We start from the raw sequence: 17,598 nt of genomic DNA, 5'->3' as shown, positions 1-17,598 counted from the left end.
CTCCACATTCCGTGTGTAACCCAGCTCAGGCTCGCCTCGATCCCACAACCCTGGATCACGACCTGAGTTGAAATCAAGAGTTGGACACTCAATCGACTGAGACTCCCAGGTGGCCCTAGCATGCTTCATTTTTTAAGTGTGGCAGTGAAATAGACAAAACCAATTAAATGTTTGGTCAGTAATGTTGAATGTGTTACTGGATCTATAATTTGAGAAAGTAATACAAAGAAGTATGGTTTAAAAATGAAAAGTTATACATCTTTTTAAACATTTCACAAATAGCTTGCTCGTTTATTTACTTATGGGTTGACTTTATATAGTTAGCTCTATGTAAGACTTAACTATTGATTTTTGATTTGACAAAAAATTTGTAAGTCTCAAAGATACAGTTTAAAGGTGGAATTTTCACAGAATATTTTAATAGAGATTGATATTCAGTATTTGTGTATTTTCTGTATCAAATTACCCTGCCTTCTGGGGAAAGTGACATGGGTTAGTAATCCTTTTCTTTTCTTTCTTCATTTTTTCATTGTTTTTTTTTTCTCCTAATCTAGAGTTTTTGGAAGTTTTTTTCTGATATTTTTTATATCTTTTTGTTGTTGTTGTCAAGAGACCTAACATATCTTTAGTCGTTCTGCAGATCTTTATTGTACACCCATTACAGGCAAGCCAAGTGCACTAAACCTCCGAGACTGAAAGGAATAAAACACTGCCCACTTATCATGTAGGAGGGGAGACAGACAGGGACGCAGCTGATGTAGATTATGGTCAGTGTTATGAAGGGGCTGCATTTTCCTCAGATGGAGTAGTTAAACTTGAGGGGTTGGGGAAGTTGTGGTTAAGGGGAAGGTAATGACTGCTGGACATTCTAGAGGGGCAAGAGTTTCCTGTGAGGTGAATATGAATAAAGACAGTCTTCATTTTCTACTCTCTAATGGTGCATTTCTTTCTTTCTTTTTTTTTTTTTGGCACTATTAGAATGGTTAGATTGATTGGCCTTATATTTGCTAGTGACAAAATTATGCCCTCAGTTATAAAAGACAGCTAAAGTGGCCCTTACAGTGTGAGTATTTACATATATTGGTTTCATTGTGTTGATATTTTTACTTTGCATGACCTAATGTTTCGATAGTATTGAAGTTTTAGATTTTATAATATCGTAGGTGTTTGATACATTTAAATCCATGATCAAAAATTTTAACTGGGTGGTGAAAATGTGAATCTTTAAGTCACAAAACTATATGAAATAGTTGATAATGATACAATTGAGAATGAATATTATGTGCCTAGAAATATGGGAAAAATCAATAAAGCAGTTATGGAATAAAAAATAGCCTGCTAATGAGAGAATATTTGAAATTTAAAAGAAGTCCTACTATCATCTGAACATATGGACATAGTTTTCATTGCATGATTATAGATGCAATGTTCTGAGATAGATATAGTAGTTTAGCTGGTTGACATATTTCAAGGATTTTCAAATACTGCATTTCAAGCTATTTGTTCAGATTAGAAAAGTAATTCGGATGACAAGCCCAAGTCTCTGTACCCATTTGAAGCAAAACAGGATAGCTGAACACTGTCTTTTGAATCTCATTCCAATTTTTTAATATGCTTCTGGATCTTAAAGTCGTCTTGAGCAACAGAGCCGTACTGTCACTGAAGCAGGCACGGACCTCTTGTTACGTGGATTTTGTTCAGTGCTCAGTAATGAGTTTATAATCTCTTAAGTAACTACTGTTGTGTGCTTGCCTCTCCCCACTTGACCACTGGGTCAAACCCAGACCCCATTTCTCTTGTTTGTATTCTGATTATGTAGATTGAACAGGAACTACTTTCTTTCTATTTAAGAGATCTAGAAGAGGGTGCAGGGAGTGGGATTCATAAACAAAGCCCGGGTTGTCTGATTGACATTTTTAACACTGGTCCCATCCCTGTTTCTCCCCCTGTTACCTGGACTGTTGGTGGAACCTAGAGAAGGAACCCCCATTTCCTGCCTCTATACGCCTATGTGCCATACCTAGTCATAATATTTTAAACAACTCTATAGAAAATGAGCATTTTTGTGCTAGTTTCCATTTTATATTAGCATTCCATGTGACAGCTTTATGGAAACATCTCTTTGGTTCATATAAAGATATCTGTGGTCATATAATTAAAATTTTCATGGCATTCATTTGGGAATATCTGAATTATTAAGCATATGGATAACAGAATAAAAAAATAACAAAAGGTCTCTTATAAAGTCAGGACTATATTTGAGTTCTCTTGAAGTAGGTGAACTTTCAGATAACATAAAATTTTATCAGTGCAGAATACTTCTGCCTAAGACAGGACTTTTATGAAACATATTTTAATTTGGACAAGGAGGTCATGAGAAAATGGTTCATCTTCCACTGTGATGCAGAACAACTGTTTTAAAAAAATCACTAGTAAAAATACTACTCCCACTGGTGTTCTAGCCTACATAGGAAACGCAGTGCAGACTCAAATTAGGTCTCCACACCCTGATTCCTTCATTTGAGTGTCTTCTCCCAATCCTTTCTCCCTCACCCCCTATATTCAGTATTCAGAAAAGGACTTTTTCCTTCTTTTCTTTGAGATAGAGTAGGCATTAAGGAAAGGGGTTGGATGGGGGTGGGGGGAGATACCTGTAGTCTCCTCTAAGACCTCTGTCTGGAGTATAGCTTCATTATAATACATTTACATTGTAATTTCGGCCCCCTCCCTGCAGGTGTGAAAGGCTGCCCTAACCATTCCAACAAGGACCAAATAGGGCCCCAAACCTCAAGTCCCCCCCCACCCATGGGCAGAGTCCCTTAGATGGTTGCCAGCACGTCAGTCAGACACCTTAGCTAGGACCCTTAATCTAGCAAACATTAAAAGAGAAAAGACATCCCAACTCCTGATGCAGCCGGCGTTGGTGGTATAGTGGTGAGCATAGCTGCCTTCCAGCTCCTGATGCAGTTGCCACTTCTGGGCCTGCCTCCTCTCCCATCTGGAGAAGGTACTTTGATTTAAGCTGCTACTAATGGCTTCCTCACTTAAGAATTTGACTGTGACTGGGCTACCTGGGGGGCTTAGTCAGGCCTCAGACTCTTGATTTCTGCTCTGGTCAGGATCTCATACTCCGAGTTCCAGGCTCTCCACTGAGAGCCCTGAGCCTGCTTGGGATTTTGTCTCTCCCTCCCTCTTTGCCCCTCCCCGCTCCTTCTCCTCCCTCAAAATAATAAGTGAAACTTAATTAAGAAAAAAAAAAAAAAAGAATTTGTGAAGTCTTTCTTGACCAAGCTCAAGGACCGAGGCTGGGAAATGGGATTGGCTGCTGATATTTGGATATACAGTGACATATCAGTTACTTACTGGTCAAATTTCTAATAGTTTCAACCAGCTGGAATATAACCAGAAATGTAGACGTAGGGGGAGATTATTAGAATGCCAAGACGTTTGTTTCTTAACTTTTTTTAGGCATTAGAGAGTTAGAGAGCCCTTTCAGTCCTTATTCTACTCCACAGCCTTATTTCACATTTTTCTTAAGCTAAAAAAGGTTATGATAGTTTATGATGTTGACTAGGCTAGAATGTATGAAGCTTAAAGTCTAGTTTCTTTGTCTTTATTTTAAAGACAACAGACTGAGCCAGTGACAGAGGATGTAGATTCAGGATGTCTAAAAGCTAATGTACAATCATTACACAAATTGGTAGCCAATAGTCATGAGAAAAATGCCTCTGAACACAGAATGGAAAACTCCAAAAGCAAAGCAGTATGGAGTTATTTAATGTAGGGGCAAATAGCCATACATTTTTCAAATGTATAGCACATTTGGACAAAAAATTATGTAAGATTTAGAAATATTTTGATACTCTCTACATTTTTATGTTGCAAAAAAAAAGTCGTGTGTGGCATACATTAGTCTTTAATTATGTTGTGTAAATTAGGTATTTGAGTATGGGATTTTTTTTATAGTAGTGAGATTTTTCTTTTAAATTATAAATATGTGAAATTTTCAGTGGCCCTATTCTTGGATAGGGATATTTCCTTACCTGTTCAGAGGCCCATGTGAAATTATTTTCCTAGGTACATTAATCCAAACAAATTATAAAGTATGTAACGTCCATATTGACTTGAACTAAAATTTATTTTATCACATGACCCATTTATCTTCCATTTAAAATTTTCATTTCTTGGATCTTTGAGGCAGTCTAATATGGTCATACTAGGCTGATGATTCAAATCTTAGTTCTGATTCCTTGCACCATTGATCATTTTTGTTAACTGCCATCACTAAAGATTTGCTTCCCTAACTTTTATGTGTGTGTATGAGGAGGAGGAGGTAGGAAGAAGCAAGGGGCGATGTGTGGTGGTAGAGACAGTCATAAGGAAAGGCAATCAGAGAAAAGAAAAGAAAAAAAAATACCTGTTAACATCTATATCTGATCTTAGCCATGCATTGAGTTAATTCTATACTGTGTTACATCTCTCATGGAATTACCTTGTGTTTTTAACTACTTGTACTATTTAACTTTTTTTTCATTTTTTTTTTAAATATTTTTATTTTTGAGAGACAGAGACAGAGCATGAACAGGGTAGAAGCAGAGAGAGAGGGAGACACAAAATCTGAAGCAGGCTGTAGGCTCTGAGCTGTCAGTACAGAGCCTGACTGACCCGGGGGCTTGAACCCACGGACCGCAAGATCATGACCTGAGCCAAAGTCAGACGTTTAATCAACTGAGTTACCCAGGTGTCCCTGTACTGTTTAACTTTTTTTTTTTGAAAATTTTTAATAAATATTTTTATTTATTTTTAAGAGAGAGAGACAGCATGAGCAGGGGAAGGTCAGAGAGACAGGGAGACAGACTTTGAAGACAGGCTCCAGGCTCTGAGCTGTCAGCATAGAGCCTGATGCAGGGCTCGAACCCACAAACTGTGAGATCATGACCTGAGCGAAAGTCGGATGCTACCCGACTGAGCCACCCAGGTGCCCCTAACATTTAACGTATATCTGTCTTCTCTCCCTGGTAACACTATGGGTGATATGTATCATGTGTATATTTGTGTTACAGATTTTACTTTAAAAGTCAAATGTATATATATGAATGGTTTATTATCCTTAAAACACTTTGAATTTTGGTGTTCTATATAGGAACAACTGGTGACATGAGGCTATTTAAACTTAGGTTTAAATTAAGATAAAATATGTAGTTCTTGAGTTGCACTAGCCTTATTTCAACTGCTTAGTAGCCACATGTGATTAATGGTTACCATATTGGACAGTCAGATATAGAACCTTCCTGTTCTTCCAGAAGGTTCTGTTGGATAGTGCTGATCTACAGATTATCAAATGAATGTGGATTCAGTTATAATCCATTTAAATCTCTTCAAGAGAAAGTATTTATTTGAAGCACACATATTTTTCTTTATGTGTAATATCCTATAAGTCAGCCCAGTCTTGAAAACATGGTTTATGAGATAGGATTGACTCTTAATCAGGACATCAGATTTTGCTAAATAAACGCCTGTTTTTGAGTTACTGCAAAATAATTTGTGTACGCATTTCTTTCATAGTACTGTTTATATTGTAGACCGTGTGGCTAATTCTCCATGATACAGGAAGTTAGATATCAAGTTTGTGCTAGCATCCAAGTAGCAAGGAGACGTGGCTCAGTGGGGCTGTAAGCAGGCGGGTGCAGTCTGCAGGAAGGTGTCTCGAAGAATTCATTATACAAGAAACCTCAGTTAACTATGGAATATAAAATATATTCATTCTAGGCAACTTCATAGAGATAGTTTGGTACAGGATCCCTTTCTCTCCTCGTTTCTAAATGCTGTTCTTTGATTAGTAGTCTGATGACCTTTATTTCTATACTTAATTTTTTTATAACCTTGTGATACAGCTTTTTTTGATTTTTTTTCTAAAGGCATATTTATTGACTTTACCTACATAATATAGCCTTGAATTTAGAAGCTCTTAAACATTATACTTTAAAGAAAATGATCTATGTTTTTTACAAAAAGAATTTTCTATCTGACAGTCCAAAACTAGCTAGCCTGGTTCTTTGTCTCCTTGTGGATATTGAGGTGGCAGTTCAGGATTTCTCAATTCAGAGTTAATCCCAAACCCAAATCAGACCATCCTCATAAATTAATTTTAACAATCCTCCACACAGTGAACTATTTGTTGCCTTTGTTTCAATGGAGCCTCGTCATATGAGAATGTATTTTACCTAGACATAGAAAGAAATCCATTTTAAGCTTGTGAGTAATTGTGATTCTGCTTTTATATTTATTTATATATGTATAAGTGATATGCCCTGATGGTTCATTATGGAGGAAAAAAGCTTTAAATAAAAGTAAGTTTTTAAAAATTCCTGATACAGGAAGCAAAGAAGCCAGTACAGTTTCTAATTGCCTTTTAGAGTCTCTGAGTTCCCTCATTACCTGTGATTTAAGCTAAAAATGAGGTAATTATAGATAACATCAGTGTTTATCTGGTTGATCTTGGCACCTGCAGTCCTAATGTTGTAGCTCACCCATGTCTGGTGCCACACTTTGCAGTCTGATGCTGACATACCTAATTTACACTTCTCATATTTCCATTGATTTTTTAGTTAGATGTTCCTTGTTCTATTTGAATAGTGTTTTTAAAATCATACTTAAGATGGCATAAAACTATATAGTCTTTGACTTGGAATATTGAATTTATGTACAGTCCTTTCACTAGTAAAAATCACTAATATATTTCCAAACAGATTTAAGGTTTATTGTGTCCTTTTACTTATATATCTGATAATGCAGTTATGGGAACTCATTGGCAGTTGTTTCAAATTTGCCATGCACTTAAGGATCAGAAAACCGTGTCTTCTTACAGTGTGCTTTCTCATCTTCAAGTTATGGGAACTCATTGGCAGTTGTTTCAAATTTGCCATGCACTTAAGGATCAGAAAACCGTGTCTTCTTACAGTGTGCTTTCTCATCTTCAAGTATTCTACACATCGTATTCTGGTCTCAACTGTGCTGAAAGATCACCTTTCTTTGGCCCTGGCCTGCAGTGCTGCTGCCATTCTAGTCGAGTCTCAAAACACAAAGTGTTCGAGGACTAGCTGACCTTGTAAACTATGGGACTGTGTCCGCGGGGCTCCTTCACCACACCACCTCCTTACCGCTCCTTCCCTCTTAGTCTCCCTTCTCTGGGACCTGTTGAAGGTCCCCCCTGGTGATAATCCCTTCCATGGCCCCTCAGCAGTTTCTCTATCAGTGAAAACCAGAGTATCTCTTTCCAAGTACTCAGTACTTGACCCTATGTAGTGTCTGAACCATTTTCAGTCATTGTAGTTGAGTTTCTTCAGTTAACCCCATAGAGACTTTGCTCCCTGCCTGAGTAATGCATGAAAATGAGATAGAAATCATCATATAAAACAAGCAGTATGAAATTGTTTTGTCTGGTATGTCATCATGTGGGACAATTCAGAATTTTTCTAGTCCAGAATTGCCGCATAATCAAGTAATTTATGCATTATTTAGGTTACAAAAGTACTTAATTAAATTTAGAAGGTAGTAGCTAGTTTTATACCAATTTTATGTGGATATCTTGGGAAAATACTACATTAAAATATATAATTAGAAATAGAGATCTCTGTATGATCATCAAGTGTATTTATCCACTGCAAATTCTAGTTGATTTCAATGTCAAAAAACAAAAATAAAAACCACATTGTCAAGAGCCTTAACTACCTAAATAGGTATTCTTGGAGGGAAGACCTCCCTCAATTGTTGCTGCAAAAGTTGATTTCATTTATTCAACGCTCAAGGCCAACATTTTTAACCATTCACACCGTTCTTCTCTGGGGAGCACCTGGTATCTTCAGAATCCTCAACACAGTGTTTCCAGGGCGGCCACTATGGATCCATGAACATTGGCTGGAGGAAGGAAACCACTCTCTGCCTTTCCCTCCTTAGATGCTGGTTGCTTTTAGGGACCCAGTACCTGCAAGGCAGAGTGGTTGCCACTAGATGGCACTAGTGCTTTGTCGAGAGTCCTTAAGACCCAGGTGTCGCTCTAATCTGTTTCCTTTCAAGTGCTTACACACCTAAATACCAGGTTGTTTTTAACCACTCACCGCCACTATTGACTTATTTTCTCAGTCCAGCTGATGAAAACTTATCTCTGTACCCTTGGACTTGATGTTCAAAGACTAGAAGTCTAAGGAAGAAAATCTGAGCTCATATTCTTGTCATGCCTTGTTGCTAGAGGCCATTTTTATCCTTTGATATCTGTAGTATCATGTTTCCCTTTTAATGTTGCTTCCATGTTATTCCAGAAAGATGCTTTTCCAAATTCTCTTTTTTTTCTTATTCAATTTTTCTGAGCCTTAGTTTCCTCATTGATAAAGAGAAGTTAAATATAAACACCCCAGATTTGTTGTAAGGTTGAAAGCGATTTACTTAAAATACTATGGATTGTAACATATCAAGATTTTTTTTTAGCGTTTTAATAGCATCATCGTCCAATTTTGGCTGTTACAGGCACACTGTATACTTTTTTTAAAATATAGGACAGTTTAGGACCTTTCCTTTATTTTTGTTAATTAATCTGAAAAATTCTATCACTGACTCCTCAATATTATTTTTGCATTTCTTGATCTGAGTTCCAGAGTAGTTCACCATTTGTATTTGTGATTGTAGAAAGCTTTTATTTTGGTTCAGCCCCCTTAGAAGGGCTAAACTGTTCAATGTTTTATCCTCTATGGACTGCTTAAGCTGTGACAGCCCAGCTCTTAGGGTAGAATTTGAGTGCCACTAAATACTACTATTATTTTCTACACTAAGTTTAATTTTTAGGTGTAAAACTATTTCTTTAAAAATTTTTTTCTTCAATTTTTATTTACTTATATTTTTTAAATTTTTTAAAATGTTTTTTATTTATTTTGAGAGACAGAGAGAGACAGCATGAGCAGGGGAGGGTCAGAGAGAGAGGGAGACCCAGAATCTGAAGTAGGCTCCAGGCTCGGAGCTAGCTGTCAGCACAGAGCCTGATGCAGGGCTCAAACCCATGAACCATGGGATCATGACCTGAGCCGAAGCTGGACAGTTAACTGACTGAGCCACCCAGGAGCCCCTTTTATTTATTTTTGAGAGAGAGACTGTGTGCGTGCGAGTGGGAGAGAAAGTAACATAATCTGAAGCAGGCTTCAGGCTCCAGGCTCCAAGCTGTCAGCACAGAGCCTGACACAGGGCTCGAACCCACAATCTGTGAGATCATGACCTGAGCTAAGTCGGACACTTAACTGAATGAACCACCCGGGCGCCCCTGTACAACTATTTCTGCCTTCGTGATTACCAGAGTGCTTTACCTTAACCGTAGCATCACGGGTTTACCTATCCATCTACCTCCTTAATGCCTTTGCTGATGTCTCTGAGTGCTAGACACATAGTAGGCACTAAATGTTTATTGTGTTTACTCTGTATCACTGTTAATAAAACACTATTCCATAGAAAAGAAAAACAATAAGTTATCTTGTGGCCTATATAAGTTTCTCTGTTGTTAGGGCTAGTCATCAGTTTGAGATGTTGGGCCTTAATTGGAAGTATAAGTACCATGAATAAATTTAAATGATTGTGAATTCCAAAGATAATGTTTCCATTTCACATGCCTCAGTCTCCTTTTCTCTTTACCAACAGTGTAATCAAGGCACAGGGTCTTATTTAAGCTAACAAATAATTATCCTTCATTACATAAGTACTATGTAACTTGACCTTAAAAGGCTGCTTAAGTTGACAAGATGGCAATGAATCTAGCCACCAGCTGTGTCTACTTTCACAACTTAGTACCTGTGAATAGGAGCTGATTTGGGAAGAGGCTGGGGAGCCCTTGCCTCACGCTTCCCTCTCATCTGGAACATGTTGGTGATTTCAGGCCATGGAACTGCATGGTCTTGCACAAATTTTGATTCCTATTGGGTTCAGAATGCATTTAAAATCTGGGCTTTTTGCTTGCAGACCACAAGCTATTTAGACCTGCAATTTCTGAGATGTATTCATTGCTTACCTCATCTTTCAGTACTACTAAAACTGGGTAAAAAAAAAGCTTGATTATGAGATGTGGATAGTATATGATGAGATTGTTGGGAAATGATAATATATTTTAAAAATTGTAAGTAATACAAATGAACCTGTGTGATATAAACACACACACACACACACACACACACACAGGATATCAGTGATCATTTCTTTCTGGGCTTGAAGTGGCTAAGAATTAAGCATGAAAACAGTGGAAAGAGCATCAAGAGAAAATAATGTTAGTTTTTTTTTTTTAATGTTTGTTTATTTTTGAGACAGAGACAGAGCATGAGCAGGGGAGGAGCATAGAGAGAGGGAGGAGTCACACAATCCATAGCAGGCTCCAGGCTCTGAGCTGTCAACACCGAGACCGATGCAGGGCTCGAACCCACCAACTGTGAGATCATGACCTGAGCTGAAGTCAGACACTTAACCGACTGAGCCAAGTTTCATTGTGTTGAAAATCAAGATATTGCGTTGGAAATATGTGCAGCAGACAAAGCTGTGGTATTTTTAATGTATCAATAACTCCTCCCTTGGACCAGTAATGAGACACACTAAAATAAAAGCAGTATTACAATTATTGTGAACAATAATTATTTTAGAAAATATGATATGCTAGACATGCTTCTGAGGCTTTGCCGTGTATTTTAGTCCCCATGATAATTCTTTGAGGTAGATGCTATTATTATTTCATTTTACAGATGAGGAAACAGAGACACAGGGAGGTTAAGGAACTTGACCATGCTTTCACAGCTAGGAAGTAGGTAGTAAATTGTGTACTGTTTCTGTGAATGCATGGATGGCTCTCTTTTTATCCCATGAGTGTGGTTCTGCAATCCATTCTCTCTCTCTCCCTCTCTCTCTCTCTCTTTTTTTTAATGTTTATTTAGTTTTGAGAGACAGTGTGAGCTAGGGAGGGGCAGAGAGAGAGGGAAACCCAGAATCTGAAGCAGGCTCTAGGCTCTGAGCTGTCAGTGCAGGGCCTCATGTGGGGCTCGAACCCACAAACTGTGAGGTCATGACCTGAGCTGAAGTTGCTGAGCCACCCAGGCACCCCTGCAATTCATTCTCTTAACCACTATCCTATGGTGCTTAAAATAGGTGAAGGACAAGAAAGGAAGTTTTTAAAAAGAAATAAAGTGACTCAAAACCATGACAGATTTTCGCTTTCACTAATGATACAAATGAAAATGAAAATGAAATAGGACTTTCTCTTATGCATGGAGTGTTGAGAGGAAGAAATTTTCATGGATGGCGGTAGGAATGCATTTCTTCTAGTACAGGATTGGAATGCTGGTCTCCTCTGGCATCCTTAGCCACTAGCCCTTCCTAGAGAAGGCTGGGGGGAGAGGGGGTTACTGCTGCAGGGCTGAACTGAAAGGTCTCCTGCTTGAGGCAGTCAGGAAGGTGTCATTGCCTTGTTCACTCTTCTGGAAAACTCTGCAGAAGATACCGCACAGTCAGGTTTTTTTTAACTGTAGGTCTGTAGTCAGTTGCATTACTGGCTCTACGACCAGAGTGTGCAAGGGTGTCCTTTCTCAAAATGAGTAGAGTCTGGCCAGTGACCACTGAATGCACGTGTAAGAGGATGATTGAGGCTTTTAAAGACTTTTTTTTGAGGAAGGCTCACTGAAGAGCTTGCCAGGGTTTCAGCTTTGATAATAAAATTAAAATTGTAAGTTTACTGTGGCATTATGAAATCAGAAATTTCATAAAGCGGTGCTCAGTAGCCTCAACTGTGGACAAATGATTCTTGATGTTTAGCTTGGTACAAGATGCAGGGAATGTAGGTCTACTTTCTTTATTCAAACTCAGTAAATGGTTTGGGACAATTAATTTCCAATTGTTTCCCAGTAGAGCAGATTTACTTGTATATTAATGAGGCACAGGTGTTAGGCCCCTGGTGTCTGCGTGCCTAGGAGGCATATTTCAGTTGTTTATCTACTCAGCCATAGGTACTGCAAGGTACTCAAGCTTGCCTTTAACAGTTTTTACAGTGAGGCTTTTTAATTTTTTGATGTTTTTTTTCAAATTTGCCTGCACCTGTTAAAATTTTAAAACTGATCATGTAGAAAGAAGTTGCAGAGATTTCAGTAGTAAATAGCACTAAAAGTTAAAGAAAGTAGTCTTCTATTATATTTAACTCCCCAGCCTGACACTAAAGAGAAGTGGGTCCATTTAAACAGATATTTCATGTGAGAAGCTAATATGATCCACAGTACCTTTTCCGTTGTGTATTTTTGCAGCCACTTTGTCAGTGGCTAAAGCAGTCATATACTTAGATTACTATTCATTTTTTTTTCTTGTTTCACTGAACTGCACTACCAACATTTTAGAGGAAATGGAATAGCCTCCGTAGACATTATGAATTTCAGTAGCTGGCATAATTATAGCGATCTACATATTCATTAAATCTACAGAAGAACTGTGTCCAAAAAGACAGCCATGCGTTCAGAAACAGTACACAACTAAATATATACGTTTTAAAAGTTGCATTTCTTAGACTTATTTAAAATTAATTTCCCGTAGCACTCCTCTCCAAGCAGAGAATTTTAACAAAAGGATCCCCATGCTTTTGGTTTCTTGCATACAGGAAAGAATGGGAAGAACTATTTGTAAACAACAATTACTTGGCAACAATAAGGCAGAAGGGGATTAATGGGCAGCTGAGAAGCAGCAGGTTCCGCAGCATTTGCTGGAAGGTAAGAAGAAAATATTTATTTACAGTTTGTGGTTGCAGTATATCAACACATTACCTGATGCCCTGGGAGATTACCCATGCAGGGGAGCACGGAATTTTCCAGGAGACTTACTCTCCGTTTTTTGGCCATCCATGTTTATCTTTCATAGGACATTTACTAATAAGGTTGAACCACCTTAGTCCCGAATAAGTGACGGTAAAGGAGTCATTTGAAATAACTATTCTTTCATCTCATTTGATGGTGCGGAATTCAAAGCAACACCTTTACATTCCCCAGAGGCTTTTGCAGAAATCCTCCGAGCTGTGCAGGAGCAGAGGCGGATTTACTTCCAGGTTCCTGTTGTATCCAGTGTCATTGAGACACCCTCCCTTTTCACTGCACAAACAGCAGGTGGAAGAGATTTTTCTTTTAATGTGTTGTCTTTTCTTCCTTCCTTTCTTTTTTTTTTTCTCTTTACTAGAAACATACAGTGAAGGGCAGCAAGAAAGAGAAGTGGAAGAAAATTAGGTCAGTCTCCAAAGAGGAAGGGCCACTGATTACCAAAACTAGTAATAATCTGTAGTTATCTTTTTAATTACGTGGAAATATTGTCTCTTTTTGTTCTCGCAAATGAATTCGGGTTTAGACTTATTTCTGAAATGACTTCTACTGAAAGTTTTTTAGGTTTTTATCTGCATAAATTGAGCATACAGAGTCTGTGCAAGTAAGGACAGTAAGAAACACATGATGTATTAGACAGTTTTAGATTTAATAATTTAGATTTAATAATTAAAGTACATTTTTCTTCTGTTAGATGCAGGCAGTCAAGGCAGGAGACCTGCTGCTAGAATATTTGTATACAAATATCCGCGCCCCGCCCATTCCTTGTTGTTTAACTTTCAGTATCATTTGTTTGCTAAAAATAAACTCAAATCTAGATGTATTTTAATCTTGTATTAAGCTAAATTAAATCAAATTCGTCTTTTTAAGAATGCTTGTTATTTTCATAAGCTGATTGCCAGTTGCAGATTCCATTTCTGCTGTGCCCTGAGGTGGTTCTCCTCTGCCCTTTACCTGCCGGGCGTCAGACAGATCCTAAACCCCGAGATGAGTGATTGGGCTTCGCGTCTGTCAGTAGTTTATTAACATGAGACTGTAAAATGGGAATTATACCGGAACCTCAGTGAATTCTTCTTGTTCATTTTTAATGTAATTCTGGAGGGGAGGTTGTTTGAATTCTGTGGTGTAGCTTTTGCAATCTTGGGTTGTTTTTTGGTTTTTTTTTGGCCCTTATTCACTTTTTAAATGATCCAAATATATATATTTCTTAAACATTCCCAAATATACGTTATTGGGAATTGGAATGATATGAATATGAAATACCATGACTATGAATATCTCTTTCAATTTTCAGGTGACTCTGTTTGGCATAGTTTGAACATGTTACTTGTTATGATTGTTACAAAAGTTTCCTTTTTTTTTTTTTTTCCCTTGACAGCTATTTCTTTGTGTTCTTCCTCAAGATAAAAGTCAGTGGATAAGTAGAATTAAAGAATTAAGAGCATGGTATAGCAACGTTAAAGAAATAGTAAGTTGTACTTTAATTAATGTAATTGTTTTCTTATGTATGCTTTAAAGTCCAATAACCTCTGATCTTTGTGTGTGTTTTCACTCTTTGCCAGCACATCACAAACCCGAGGAAGGTTGTTGGCCAGCAAGATCTGATGATCAATAATCCCCTTTCACAGGATGAAGGGGTAAAGTTCATCTTTATTCATATCTCGACTTCTTTTGCGCATAAGAATATGCTTATGAGACTGGTTATCAATCACCATGAAAGCAATGTTATTTCATGCCAACTGATTTTTTTTCTTTTACTCTGTATCCTATGTGAACTAAAGCCTGATGGAAATTACTCCATGCTGTATTCAGCCTGTGTGGTAGGAGGTTTATGATCTATATTTCTGAATGGCACAGTGGAGGAGGAGTCCCAGGGGACCATGAGAACGCAGGGTAAAACAGAAAAACACAAAGAGAAGGACAGGACTGTTTTATCCAGCTTGTAGTGGGCAGTGGGGAGGCTAGAAGAGCCTCTCTTTATGGTAACAATAGATACGGGTTCACTGGGTGGGTCTAATTCCAAGAAGAAAGGTAACTATTAAGTTTTTTAAAGAGGGGCACCTGGGTGGTTCAGTTGGTTAGGCGTCTGACTTCGACTCAGGTCTGACTTCGGCTCAGGTCTGACTTCGGCTCAGGTCATGATCTCACAGTCATGAGTTTGAGCCTCGCATCGGGCTGTGTGCTGACAGCTCAGAGCCTGGAGCGTGCTTCAGATTCTGTGTCTCCCTCTCTCTCTGCCCCTCCCCTGCTTGTGCTCTGTCTGTCTCTCTCAAAAATAAATAAACATTAAAAAAAAGTTAAAGACAAAATTAAGTTTTTAAACATAGTGAAAAAGATTAGCCTGTCTCCACTCATATTCCAGTGAAGACTAAGAATAATTACTGCCTTAGAGGTATTGTCTATCTTCTTCAGTTGCTCTTCTTAATTCCTGTTTCCCTGCTAACAGAAAGTATTTTCCAGCTAATACTGAATATTAGTGTTTCTCTTTTTTTCTGATACATATAGTTGTTATAATATAGTCTATAGTCTATAGTATAAGTGCATAAAATATTAAGTAAGTTTTAAAACTTTACTTAAATTCACATTTTAAACAGTATTAAAAAATCTGTTTGATCATAAAACCAAGCTTTGTATAAAAACTCATGTGCCTTTCTTAGTGCATTGGGAACTCAGGTGAGGTTCCAGTTGAGACCAGTTGGTCCCTGGCCCTGTTGCAACCCAAGCAGACCTTTTTGTTGTTCTAAGGGACATAGTGGATGGATGTATGGCAGTAAGGCTATCATTCATTTTATATAGATAATATAAAAATTCTAAATACACATTGTATACTGTGTATCACTTGAAAAATTGATGTTAGTATAAGAATGTGTTTCTGAGATTAAACTAGTTTTTAATATTTTTATTCCAATTTCAGGTTTGCTTTGCAATGTGAAATAATAATTCAGAGAAGGATAAATGTGATCATTTAAATTGTTAAATTGATATCATAAAAGTCAAGCAAAGCTGTAAGATTACTTTAAATAGGTTGTTTTCTTTATTTCAGAGTCTTTGGAACAAATTCTTTCAAGATAAAGAACTTCGATCAATGATTGAACAAGATGTCAAAAGAACGTATGTAGAACTTTCAGGAATACAAATTGATGTTACCTCTTTGTAATTTTAGTAAAATACAAAATCTATAGAGAAGTTCTAATTGAATGCAGTATTTTCCTTGTGTTAAGAACAAAGTGTTTTTGGCCATTTTTGATAGTAACGATTATTTTCTATTCTAATATATAGAATACTCTTTTCTCTTTTTCAAAATAAATTATAATGTTGATAATCTTAAAATAATATTTAATACACCTTTCAGTTTTCAACAATTGTGAAGCCATGTGCTTCTGATTTGAAGTCATGTGCTTCTGTTTAAGGTTATGTTATGTAGTCATAATACTAGTATCCCTAGACAGATTTGTCTCCTGCTTTACACCTTTGAATCCCTTTCTAACCAAATTACTTTTTAAATGACAACTATTATTTTTACGCTCCTTATTTCTCTCTCTGTAAATCATTCAGGATTGCAAACAAACTCTTCTCTCCGTCTACTTAGTATTTCCCATGTGAAAGAGTTGTTTACTTAGCACACAGTTAATATCCGTAACCTTTATACATTAGGCTTCATTTTTCTGGATCATGTAGTGAGGAGTACATGGAATTTGTGTAGAAAGATCCTGGGATAAGTTCTAGCAACGGACATTATAATCCTAGGCAGATTGCTTTCAACTAATGGTTTTCTTCCTCAGTATCCTTTTCTGTAAAATGGGAATAATAGTTAACCGCCTCAAAGGATTGTTGTAGATTAGTAAGTGTATGTTGTAATGGTGGTTTTTAGATATGTTTACACTTAAACTGTAAACAATTACATAAATGTTAGTGAATTTAATTTAACCATTGGGATCTAGGGTACACCACGCATTTGCAGAGTCATGTGTGTCCCTGGAGCCTTCTTCCCCATCCTTCTGCAGCTTTGCCTGTCTGCCCCACTGCTAGTTCAGCTTCTGCTAGACCTGTTACAAAACAAGGTCAAGGCCTCTGGCTTTCTGACATCTCTCTCTTTCTAGGTCCCAAACACAGAATAATCAGATGACACAGACTGCTATTAAGGTTATACTACATATTGGACAAATCACATTTTCTGTTTTTTTTTTTTAAATTTTTGTATTGTTTTTTAATTTATTTTTGAGAGACAGAGACCGTGCGAGCAGGGAAGGGTCGGAACGAGAGGGAGACACAGAATCCGAACAGGCTCTAGGCTCCGAGCTGGCGGTCAGCACAGAGCCCTGTGCGGGCTCGAACCCACAAACTGTGAGATCATGACCTGAGCTGAAGCCGTACGCTCAACTGACTGAGCCACCCAAGTGCCCCACATTTTCTGTTTTAAAATGAAAATCAGTGGAGGGATGCCTGGTTGGCTCAGTCAATAGAACATGCAACTCTTGATCTCAGGGTTGTGAGTTCAAGCCCCATGTTGGGTCTAGAGCTTACTTTAAAAACAGAAGAAAGGAAGGGAGGGAGGAAGGAAACAGTGGAGCAGAATCATGGGTTCAGAGTGACAGAGCTGAACGTAACTGGCAGTGATGGCAGGTTGGAGAGTGAGAGGTATGGGGTCACTTTGGTGAGCTGAGTTATCCAGGTAACCGAACAGTAACCAATGATAGGGATACTACTCGCAGAGGAGCTGGGTGTCCGTGCTTCA

The 17,598-nt window shown here is 37.8% G+C and overlaps 1 protein-coding gene across 2 annotated transcripts in view; it reads left to right on the top strand.

The window, feature by feature from the left end:
* Positions 1-17,598, top strand: part of TBC1D5 (TBC1 domain family member 5) — a 486,227-nt gene that overhangs the window by 226,835 nt on the left and 241,794 nt on the right. For both annotated transcript variants that reach the window (XM_029940340.1, XM_029940339.1), the window contains 4 exons: positions 12,656-12,764; positions 14,242-14,331; positions 14,426-14,500; positions 15,907-15,974. In XM_029940340.1, coding sequence (XP_029796200.1) covers positions 12,656-12,764; positions 14,242-14,331; positions 14,426-14,500; positions 15,907-15,974 — 342 coding nt within the window. The remainder of the gene's footprint in view (positions 1-12,655; positions 12,765-14,241; positions 14,332-14,425; positions 14,501-15,906; positions 15,975-17,598) is intronic.

Source organism: Suricata suricatta, chromosome 5 (assembly GCF_006229205.1).
Source record: "Suricata suricatta isolate VVHF042 chromosome 5, meerkat_22Aug2017_6uvM2_HiC, whole genome shotgun sequence".
Taxonomy (NCBI): Eukaryota; Metazoa; Chordata; class Mammalia; order Carnivora; family Herpestidae; genus Suricata; species Suricata suricatta.
This window is presented reverse-complemented; position numbering and strand designations above follow the sequence as displayed.